General features: G+C 37.6%; 1 protein-coding gene across 4 annotated transcripts in view; it reads right to left on the bottom strand.

Annotated features, from left to right (window-relative positions):
- Positions 1-12,046, bottom strand: part of UPF2 (UPF2 regulator of nonsense mediated mRNA decay) — a 58,342-nt gene that overhangs the window by 5,271 nt on the left and 41,025 nt on the right. For 2 of the 4 annotated variants that reach the window (XM_065841550.2, XM_065841570.2), the window contains 2 exons: positions 6,927-7,068; positions 2,735-2,855 (listed from right to left, as the gene is read on the bottom strand). In XM_065841550.2, coding sequence (XP_065697622.1) covers positions 2,735-2,855; positions 6,927-7,068 — 263 coding nt within the window. Of the gene's footprint in view, positions 1-2,730; positions 2,856-6,926; positions 7,069-12,046 lie in introns of those variants that run through there. The other 2 variants (XM_065841560.2, XM_065841577.2) reach the window with 1 other exon arrangement.

Below are 12,046 nucleotides of genomic sequence, written 5' to 3'. Positions count from 1 at the left end.
GCAAGGCATTGAATGCATCTTCATCTTCTTTAAACAAAGCAAAAACACTTCTTCGAAGCGAGAGGCAGTTCCGTGAAAGAGTATTTTCATGATAATCCTATCACCGAAAAATATAACTTGTATAAATTTTTTATTTCCTGAAGGTGTTAGTTGAACAGCTTGACAGCCAAAGTCCTCTTGTAATACACAAACGCTACAGAACTGGAGGCAAGAGGATAAATTCTTGCCTTCCCAGTTTTGCTGAAGCAAGTCAAGGAGCGCTACTTGTAATGGAGTCACAGTAAATGATCTTTAAGGCCAGTCATTCTTAAATGTGTGAATCTCCTTGCAGGATTAGCAGCTCTTAAAGCTTGAGGCTACACAAGCAGGCGATTCCAAAGGAACAGCACTAAACTCCGGGTTTTGATCCAGCATTTTGCACACACTAAATAATAAGGAATCTGACAAAGCCTGTAAATCTCACTGCATTTAAGACAGAAAAAAAGGATATTAATAGATAACAAACACTGCAAAGCATGTCTTCACAGCCAAAAACTTGAGAGAACCCACTGCTGCCTTCATTAATTTCTGAATCGCCCATTACGATAGGGAGATTTAGACTGAACTTTCTAAAAGGTGTTTGAAACACAAAAGTAAAGGTAAAATAAATTTCTCTACTCTACACACTACTGGAAATGCAAGAAAGTCCTCATCCCAACCTCAGCTACCAGAACCTGTCAGATTGTACATTACAGGGGAATCAACTCGGAGATTTACTTGCTTAGATTATCCCTAAATTCAGGAAATTGAAAGTAAAAAGTTGCATCGCTTAAAGAAAGTAACATACATTATTATTTTCAACGAACTTCAGTTACTATTGCAAGAAAATAATGTATTGGTCTTCTTCATATATAAAGAAAAAACAATGCAACACAGCTCACTTATCATATGACAACATCTGTAGTAATACAAATCGGTTTTGTCACGTAGGAAAGGGAAAACTTCCCCAAACAGACATTGGAATAGCTCAGTTCCTACTTGCTCTCAGTAAACAGAAAGAGACTTCAGTGTCCTCAGAGTGACAAGGTAACTTCTTAACTAAAATATGAAGGTAGCCTGGGCAGAGAGACAGTAGTTCACCCCTCAAAGTCAGAAGATAACCTTCTATATATCATAAATCTGAAGTTCTAAATAGGTAGGTGACAGACAACCTATACCACAAGTGGTAAAGCCCATGGTGGACCCACAGTCTCCAATAAATCAATCTCTGCTTAAATGTATTTCAGTTGGGATTAAGAAAAGTGACATCCCTCACCACAGGCTAAGATGGCTCAACTGATCCATGACCGCAAACCTGAGCGCTGCACTACACAACAAATAAAACGTGCCCGATAGAACAAACTTCCTGGTCCCCGCTCTAAGGAGCTTATAGATTAAAAGGAACAAAGAGTAAATAACATAATATAAAATGACATCAGAATTGCAGGCGCATGGCACAGCTATTTGAACAAGCAAACACTACTTAAACTGTTTGCTGGACAACGTCTGCCCTAGTCTACAGTGAAGTCCTAAATTATGTTTGAAAATAAAAAGCTTTTGAAAGAACTGCATTAAATAACTCTGCAAATATCACATCTGTCGATCTGGCTGCTGCATTGGAAGCATAACTGCAGCGTGCTCCTCATACAGTTTGCAAGGCATTTGGGAAAGATGACCAAAAGAAGACTGAAGAGTGTTTTATGAAACACCTGTAAGCATTATGGCAATTCAGTGCAAGTGAATAGTTCCTATTTCTATGGCAGTGTTAGGCCATAGTGATATGAAAAAGCTAAATAGACACCACTACTCTTTTTACAACCCAAACTATTATACAATTCTGTCATATTGAATTGTTTAAATTACTGTTAAATTTACTGTACAAGCAGTATCTATATAGGGTCTCAGTGGAGTGAGTGAGCATCAGAAAGGTACCAAATGACTAGAAAAATGTATCAGAAAGAAGTTGGCAATGTTACCGTAACATAGCATTAATACATTACATTTTTCATAGTTGACAAAGACCCATTAGGAGGTAAACTCTCCTTTCTCAGTTGCTGCTCCTATGTATCCACCTCCAAAATTAACTTAAGAGAAACATGAAAGCAGTCTGCGTTTCACCTGAAACTCTCCCTATTCAAATCGGTCCTGCAGGGTTAATTTAATGGTTTATTTGCAAGCCTACTCCAAGTGAGAAAGGACACACTGAGATACATTAAAGCTGCAACATGATTATTAGGCAGTCTGGAACGACTCTCTTCATGTTAATACTGGTTTTGGTATGCTCTTGCATACCATAAATCAAAGGTTGTCCCCACCTTTACTATATTCACTTTCCATTCAGGGCTTTGAATACAGACGTGTAGCTCTCAGATCCACCAAACTGAAAAACTACAATAGGAATTTAGATAGTCAAAATCCTCTTCCCTTTCTCACTGTGAGAGCAGAATTGCATCTTTCCCCCTATAAAAAGAGGATCAGATTCTACCAGGCATTTCCCAAGTGAAAAATTACCCTCTGGTTTCCAAACCTCTGCCAAGGACGTATTTACAGACACTGTTAGAAGCACAAAACACTGCTCGGTATTTGAACAGAATGCTTCGGAATGGAAACAACTAACAAATACACTTGCACTACACAGATCATTATCTGTTTCAATTACGAAGGTAATTACTTGCCTAGAACCAGAATTGCCACATTTAAAGGAAGATTGTCCTACCTCCCACCAGTTTTAAAGATTAGATCTGCATTAGGTGCTCCCTTCGGATGCTGGTAACGAGGCCGCCGTTCACGATTTGTATTGGCTGGAGCTGGACGCTGTGCCAGAGACTGCAACATTTCTGTAATTTTGTACAGAAAAACAAAGTTAAACACACTTTCTATGCATCTTTTTAAAGAGGAATTCACACAAGCACATTTCACTGCTATATTGTAAAAAATACACGATATTTACACTGTGCTATACTTTAGGGTTAATGATCAAGTTATTCCACAACAGCTAAGTTTTTAAACAGTTACTAAATTGCATAGACAGCTTTGACAAAGCCAAGCTACCCCATAATATGAACCTGCATTTCCAGATGTTCTTACAGGAGGAACTGCCAGCAATGGTTTTCATCACAGGTGCTTAAGAAAGGGGCTGTGACCTTTTCTTTCCAAAGATACCAACCACCACTTTCCTTACCAATGATCAGGGACAAAGCTTCTCAGCAGTAGCAGAAGCCACAACATTAAACTACCCTGAAATAGTAACAGTTGGACAATGTTGCTGCCAATTAAAGACTCAGCAAGACACCTGTCCTAAAATTAGGCATTGAGGAGTCACTTATTTAAGTCTAAGCCGGCCATAACAGGATCCTTTGACGGACAAGACGGGCACCTGAAGAGCGTGACTCAGCTGACCTACATTACACCAGCTGTCTCATGGATGGAGCTTTTCACTTTATTATCAGCAGGAAGAACTAGGTGAGTGAAGAAAAAAGCCAGTTTAGCCCTGCACATGCCAACTTTTGGACAGTTTAAGCTGGGTAAGTATTGTGTTATAGCATTTGGTAAAAATGCATTTCTAAAAATTTCTCTTTTAATGATAAAATATGGCTCTTTACCAGGATAAGTTAACAGTTATTAAGTACTCGATATCATTACAAATAAACATCATAGGAACCTCTACATAACCTCTGCCCATATGTTTGTGCATTCAATGGAAAGTATTTCTGACAGTCCACCTGTGCAAGAATCCACATTGCTCAGCAAACAGACAGATGGAATAAACGAAGGGGAAAAGTGGAATAAGCTGTTAAACAGATTATGGTTCAAAGTCTGCTCTGTCTGGTTCTCTAATCTCTGGTAATCTCATTGGAGACGCATACCCATCACCTGCTAGGAACGAACATTACTCCTGCAATGACTTGCACAGGGCAAAACTGGAGACTAATGAGATTCTCCTGCCTTTTACAAAGCGCATATGAAACTTGCGGCAAGTTATCCACCCAGGCTTTCAGAAACTGGGAAACTATGAATGATTTAATACACAATGTTGCTGTCAACGGTTAATAAATCATGTTTTCACGCTCTGCATATTCCCCTATAAACATCTGGAAATGGAAACAAAGCCATTCAACACCCTGACAGTCCGTTTGGGTCAACATCATTAAATAGGAGAGATCTCTGGTAGCAGTGACAAGACCTAGGGAGAAAATCAGAAGAGATTATGGTGCATTGGCAGCCAGGTGCTAGAAGCAAAGAATGAGCAAGCGTGAGCACGCCTGGCTCTTCTGGTTTCCACACTGTAGGTGAAAGAAAACATCAGGATTTGTGAGAAGTCATTAACCAAGAAGCTGAGTAATTGTGAAGATAACACAAGGAAGAGATGGCAAAGGAGCACAACAGATTAGCTGGGCTGAGGGCATGTCACCCATCTTTGGTTTTAGTGAAGAAAAAGAATAACCTACACAGAAAAATACCAGTCTAAAATATGGAGTCACCCAGTTCCTGGTATTTTATTAAATTAAAAGTGTTTATTGTATTAAAAACACTGCTGAAGTATTAAATAATTATCTGATGCTATTTTGAAGTACATTGGTGAATTTTCATCTGTTAGTGCAGATAAAAAAACCAAAGCAAACAAATGCACAAGGAAATGTCAGGACAAGCCTGAGACAATTCTTTCTGAAAAGTTGAGACTTCTTCCTCCATTGGTAAGTTCAAAGTTTGAAACAGAATTCTAAACCAAATCTTTCAGTATATGTACTAACTTGTTACAGGCGACCCAGCTCTTCAGAAGTAACAATCAACTGCACAAAACCTAAATAAACAGTTCCAGGGAGCAATGTAATTTGGCCTGTTTAATTTAATCTGAGTAAAATGTCATTTTTAGTTTGGTTTTACTGTATGTCTTACCCAGGTTAACAAAAAAGAATCAACAGTTGTTTTTAAAAATTGATGGCAATGGAAAAACCTATTTCTTCTGTGTTGATTTTTTTCCCCTATATTAATGCTTTATACACAGCACCTGGAAAACGTTTGAGAAAATAAACCAAAATTGCCTATTACTGGTTATCAACTGGTATCAGTTGTTGGATTCATTTCCCTCTGACAAAAATCAATGTGATCCTTTTTTGGATGAGCAGCACAGTTGCTTCCATTAAAAGCCTAGATTAAACAACCTAATTTTAAAGATATCCAAATCATAAGACAAGGCAAAAAAACCCAAACGCCCTGACCAATAACAACATCATCAAAAATACCACTAATGAGGAAAAACCCACACAAAGTCTGAGAAAAGCACCTAAATGTCTAATTCTGGAGTCAAGAGTTTCTCTTCCTTTTTCATGAGTGGCTTTTGTAAGAACTTCTTGGAAAAGAAGTTTTTAAGCTGCTTACGATGTTTAATACTACAAATATATTATGTTACCATTTCAGAACTCTGTAGGCACTCACTTAAGAAAAATACTCCTTTTTACGATTACAAGTTTAGTTCTTCGACTATCAAAGTTCTGAAAGGAGCGTTCGATTCCACAGTGTTTTTAGAATTAGAGCTGCTTTAATTTAAATTTCCCATTTCTTGATGAATAATGACCTTTCACTAAATACCTTAAATGAGATTTCCTGTTAATTAACTACTTACACTGTGATTACCACCAGACTGCAACATCTTGACAAAAAAACAGAGCAAGAACTTTGGAGATGCTGAAGGGAAATACTAATATAAGAACTGAATAGCACCGGTTTTATTGGTCTGGCTTTGTTTAATATCTGAGTGAGCCAAGGGAAGTTGAGTCTGGAAAAAACCCACAACCCAGAACAAAACAAACCACCCAATAACCAAACACATCAAGTGTACCAGTTTATGATCCACTGCATTAACTGTTTGCTTCAAGCTGTCCACGTTCCAAAATGCCTGACTTACATATCTTAAAAAAACCCAAATTGGATGATATAATTTGTATGAAATCTTCATTCTGTTAACATACTGTTGTGTTCCAGATTTGTACTACCTTTAGTAATACAAAGCTGAGGTGACAGTTTTTATTTCTCAGGTGAAGGTGACCTCTCAGTAGTATTTGTAAGACTTAGCAAGACTGGTGGAATATCTCCAATACCTACTAATATCTCCAATACCTACTAATATCTCCAATACCTACTAATATCTCCAATACCTACTAATATCTCCAATACCTACTAATATCTCCAATACCTACTAATATCTCCAATACCTACTAATATCTCCAATACCTACTAATATCTCCAATACCTACTAATATCTCCAATACCTACTAATATCTCCAATACCTACTAATATCTCCAATACCTACTAATATCTCCAATACCTACTAATATCTCCAATACCTACTAATATCTCCAATACCTACTAATATCTCCAATACCTACTAATATCTCCAATACCTACTAATATCTCCAATACCTACTAATATCTCCAATACCTACTAATATCTCCAATACCTACTAATATCTCCAATACCTACTAATATCTCCAATACCTACTAATATCTCCAATACCTACTAATATCTCCAATACCTACTAATATCTCAAAAGCAGAGTTTAAGTTGCATGGCAATCCTCTTGCAGAAATGGAGACAAGACCACAAACATCAGATTAATTTTGTGTGATCTCATTAAGGAAACAATGTCAGCTCTTCCCCTTTCCCAAAATAAATGGAAATGCAGAGATCTGAGGCCCACTTGAAAACTCCCTTTCATGCATGAGCTATAAAAACTTCTTCAAGCACAGAGACCAAGGAGTAAGTAATGTATGACAACCTAAAATACAGGTTTTCCATGAAGTATTGCAAATCAGTATTCAGAACTTGAACTAATTATCACAAATAATATTTTATGAAGATCCACAAAAGTTCCTCTGAAAATAATAAATACTTGGTGATTTTCTTACCCTGGTAGTCCTCTTGTTCTTGCCGTTCATTGATATCCAAAGTGAGCTTTTTCATCCTCATTCTCTCCTCCTGCTCTGCTTGCTGTTGGTTCCAATGGTTTGCAGCAAGTTGGGAAGACATTGGTACATTTAGGATCTTAAACTGCAAATGAAAAGAAGGTTTTAAGTGCCTGTCACAGAAAAATAAAACAACAACCAACCAGAAAACATTTCAAAATATGGTTATGGTTATTTCTAGGTCATTGTGATGAAATACTTTCTATAGAAGTTTCTACTGGAAAGTGTATTCTTTGTTGTATGAGAAAACACAAGCTATCCAGACCTCCTAAAGACAGAGAGAACACATAACAAAGGTAGATGGACTGCAAAGGTGAAACATTATTATACACAGTATTTATAATTGATCAACTCTCACCGGGAACACACAGCTATACGCTTTATTTCTTATTCTCGTCCAAACTGATACCCTCACAATGAATTACACCGCTCTTGAGATAAAACCAGAAAGCTGCTTCTTCCTCCAAAGGTCTCTACCATCCAAAGAGATGAAGCCCCCAAGCAGAATTTCTACTGTTATCTCTTGTGATACCAGGAGAAGCGTTCCAAGCATCTTGGGTATCGCCCGGCATTCCTTGACCATTACTTTGCCCTTTATGAATGATTCCAGCCCCAAAGTGCTTCTTACTGGTCTGCAGACAACTGTAGTGTCAAATTGAATCATTTCCTCCTCCCCTCCACTCAAACATCCATACAACACATTCAACGCATTACCTGATTTGCCATAAGCTACATTAAAGGTAAGCTTGGTACTACTCCTACAGCTGAGATTTTCAGAAGCTTAAGGAAGATGTTTTATTTTCACCCAGTCTCAGAAAATCTAAGTTTTTATTTCATTTTTTTAATGATTGTTCCAAATCAGAGAAGTGATTCTTAAATCTTATCTGAAACTGAAACAATAGTTTTAAGAAACCCCTTAATGCCAAAGTTTGTGAACGTATTTAGGAAAATTGGATTTCCTCTTTCAACTGCAGATCCATTAGAAATAAATATTTCCATGCAGTAAGTAGGGTAATGCACTAAAGGATAATCACTCTCAATATAGCAGGAACTACTCTGAATCCTGCTGCTTGCTCTTGTGAGCCGAGATTTATTTCCACAGAAACAGGGACAAATTTCTAAGTGTTCTTTTCTGCCACACAGTCAAAAGCTGCAGACAGATACGTTATTGAAACCACTGTTGAGAAGGTACATGGTGAAAGTAAAATCCTCACTGCGTATGGCGAGTGTTTAGTGCAATAATTAGTAAGAAATCTCAAGGTATTTATTAGGAAGTAGTGCCCCACTAGCAGCAGATGAGCAGCAAGTGTGAGAAGACACAGGGTACTCAGATAAAGCATTTGGAAATAAACTGTGGTTGAAAGAGTTAAGACAGAGTATTGCAAAGACTGGAGGAAAACCTGGGTACAGCTAAACCCTACCAACTAGAACATTTATTTAGATGAGACAAATCAGGAAAAAGATTTATTTTGGGAGACAGGAGGGTAACAGCACGTTACACTGAACATAAATACAAGCTTGTTATTAAGGTGTGCGGGGAAGAATAAAAATGAAAGTTTTTGAAATCATAGACTGGTTGGGGTTGGAAGGGACCTCTGGAGATCATCCAGTCCAACCCACCTGCTAAAGCAGGTTCACCAGAGCAGATCGCACAGGAAGGTGTCCAGGTGGGTTTGAATGTCTCCAGAGAAGGAGACTCCACAGCCTCTCTGGGCAGCCTGGTCCAGGGCTCTGGCACCTCAAAGTAAAGAAGTTTCTCCTCATATTCAGATGGAACCTCCCGTGCTTCAGTTTGTGCCCATCGCCCCTCATCCTATTGTTGGGCACCACTGAAAAGAGTCTGGTCCATCCTCTTGACACCCACCCTTGAGATATTTATAAACATTGATGAGATCCCCTCTCAGCCTCTCAGTCTTTCCTCATAAGAAAGGTGCTCAAGGCCTCTCAGCATCTTCATAGCCCTAATTCCAAGAGAAAAGTAAACTTGGTTTGCTCATCAATAAGTAACCTATGTGTGTACCCAGATACTGTCAAATGAGCATTACGCAAATGACATAAATAAGTAACCCATTAGAAGCATTTCATGAAAAAATCATTGCTTAGCTTCACCATTAAGCTACTCATTCATCTTAATATGTTCTTTATATTCTATCTGTTCTATGGATTTATCAGTTTAATGAGATTGGTAAGTGTTTTCAGATGGAATGCTTAAAGTAGAACAAAAACCTTGAAATATAGAGGGGTACAAATAAAAGAAACAGCTACAAAAACCAAACTGGTAATTAACAAAGTATCACTGAGTCACTATCTTAAGGCAATCAGAGTTGCTGTCTGAAATCAGCTTACTGATGACAATTACTAAAGGAGATGATGATTACGGAGCAAATGAAACATTTCTGATTTGCAAGGAATGAAGAGATACATCAAAAACCTCTTGTAAAATCTGTGAGATGAGGACAGAACATAAGGACTTCACTTAGACTGCAAACTGAAGAAAGATGAAAAACAATCCTCTGGAAGACTAGATTACATCACTGAGATAAAGAACTTCCCATTCAAGGACAGATTCAACCATTCCACAGATGTTACCATTCTCTTATGGAACCTTGCTAGAAATCTTTCAAATGGAAGGAAATCTTTTGTCTCAGTTATTAACCAAATTTCTTCACACTAGGTGACCTTAATTCACACCTACCTGGCATAAAACTTCTTGGACAGTTTCAAAACCATCAAATGGTATTAGGCAAACCTCAGCTCTGATGGCAACATGATGGCAACGCTGCTTTGAGTCCCATTGCTCTCTCATGCATCTTGGATAAATTGTGAGGCCATGGTCTAATTTCCAATAACCATACTCAGTTCTATGGCTACTAGTTTTGTCACACAACTCCTTTGCTAAAGCTGATGGGTGAAAAAACACAGCCTTCTACTGTAAGGATTTGGAGTAAACCAGTGTCTTGCTATTGTCTGTTTTTGTAAATCACAGGGTGACAAAAAAGGACAAAATACGGTGTCCTTTTTACTATCAGCCTGCAATGTTCAGGTTGCAAGCTGCTAGAAAATAGAAGTGTTACTTAAAAAAACCTACTTGTCAATGCTCCACTAGAATCTGGTTCAAAACTGGCAAGTGAATTAAGTATTTAGTGACTGGAGCTCAACTACCAAATATTAACCTCCGGAAAGAAGCATGGCACGTTACGTTTTCATCAGTAAGTACTTTCTTACAGTCAAGATTTCAGCAGCACCGTTGTCAAAGAACACAGAGATCAATCACGGCAAGCCATTAGGTTGATAGAGTGAGGTGGTGACGCTTAGTATTGTGGGGACTGCACAGAGGAAAAGTTACTTAGAGTCTTTCAGGCTGTCTGCAAACTCCTTCTGACCCTTTTTAAAGAGCTGATAGTCTATGAATTAACAGTAAAGTTCGCCTCCATCACTTCAAAACTGCGCATTCTGCTCACAGAGATTTAAAATAAAGTCATATAAGAAGGAAGAATTATTTTCTTTTCAACTCCATCTCTTCTTTCCTGCTTATTTTTTCTATCTGAATACAGAACTATGGACAAAGAAGCCTTTCATTGACTCAAGAACTAAAGTAGTCTATAAAGCAACTGTTTTCTACATTTCTAGAAACACTGAGAGGAGTTTTGGCAGGAAGAGCCTACTCCCAAAAGCAAATATTGGGGGAGGAGCAGCAAAAACTCCTGAACAAGTCCTGCTTTCTTTTTAAGCCACATGTCAGCAATATTTTCCCCTCACGCAGAATATAAAGATCCTAAAATTCTTGGTAGATGCAGATACTCCTAGTAAATTATCCTGAAAAAGCTAAATATCTTTTTTTTTTAGAGAGTTCTCTTAAATCCCTTCTCAAATCAATGACAACAGTTAAAATTCCCAACTCTAAACTTTTGTAGAACTTCGTATACAACATTCAGCTTCCAGGAAAACAGAACAACCAAATGTAGTAAGGAAATCAGTTAATCGTCACTCTTAAACACAAGCAGAATGTGCCCTAATCAAACAGGTATCAGCACTTACACTTTCAGAGCAATCACTCACTAGTTCAAGTGTTTTATGAGAGAAGAGGTGTTCACTTTCTACATGGATTTTTGAAGTATCTTTCATATGAAGGAAGAGAAAGACTCAACTTCAGTTTATGTACCTCAACTGATACACTGCAGTCCTGATTTAGGTTACAAAAGTCAAAACAAAGTAATGACACAGAGCTACACACTTGAAAGGTACAGATGCATGGAATCAAACACCACTTTGGTTTTGCTCTCCATATAAACTCAGAGTTATGCATTTTCATCATCAATTTATACAACCAAAATGAAAAGGTTTCTTTAGAAGATCTAAGTCATGATGAGAAATGCATGTGGAATGTGTTGGGTATTGATTTGTACGCTATGCATCTGCTGACCTAGGAAAATTCAAATACACACTGGAGAAAAGAGCCAAGATAAATATACAGCTTGGCTGCATGAAGAAAGGGGTTTATTTGTTTTATTAAGGTGATTTCCATTTAAGTTTCTCTGAGAGATTCACTCAATGCATTTTGGAATAGCTCTCTAAAAGCGTCTTCAGAGACAATGACATGTTTTGCAAGTTGAACAAATTCAGCCAAGTGGCAGTTACTTAGGAAACGGAATTTAGCAAATGCCACACATCTTGATTTGAAGCTGAAAGTGTTGTCAGAAAAATCTGCCGAATCTTGAAGATTCTGGAATATTCCCTTTTTTTCCCCTCTATTCCTTTCAACATTCAGTGGCAGTCCACCAATGACATCTGTTCATCCGCCATAACTATATTTAAAATATATGTAAGATGCACCACTGTCCTGCTAGTTTAATCACCAAACATACTTACTAATTGTATAATCTAATCACAGAATTTTTCTGCATGATTTGTATTAACAACCAAAAATTCTAAGAAACTACATGTGGTACTTACTATTTATCAAAATTAAGTTGTCAGTATCCCATTCTGAGAAAAGGATGAAGACATAAATTCTGTGACTTCAAAAAATCACAAAGTGTGACTTTCAATGAAGTGATAGGATT

The sequence above is a fragment of the Patagioenas fasciata genome, chromosome 1, assembly GCF_037038585.1.
Source record: "Patagioenas fasciata isolate bPatFas1 chromosome 1, bPatFas1.hap1, whole genome shotgun sequence".
NCBI classification, from domain to species: domain Eukaryota; kingdom Metazoa; phylum Chordata; class Aves; order Columbiformes; family Columbidae; genus Patagioenas; species Patagioenas fasciata.
The sequence above is the reverse complement of the archived record's forward strand: the minus strand, read 5'-3'. Positions and strand labels throughout refer to the sequence as shown.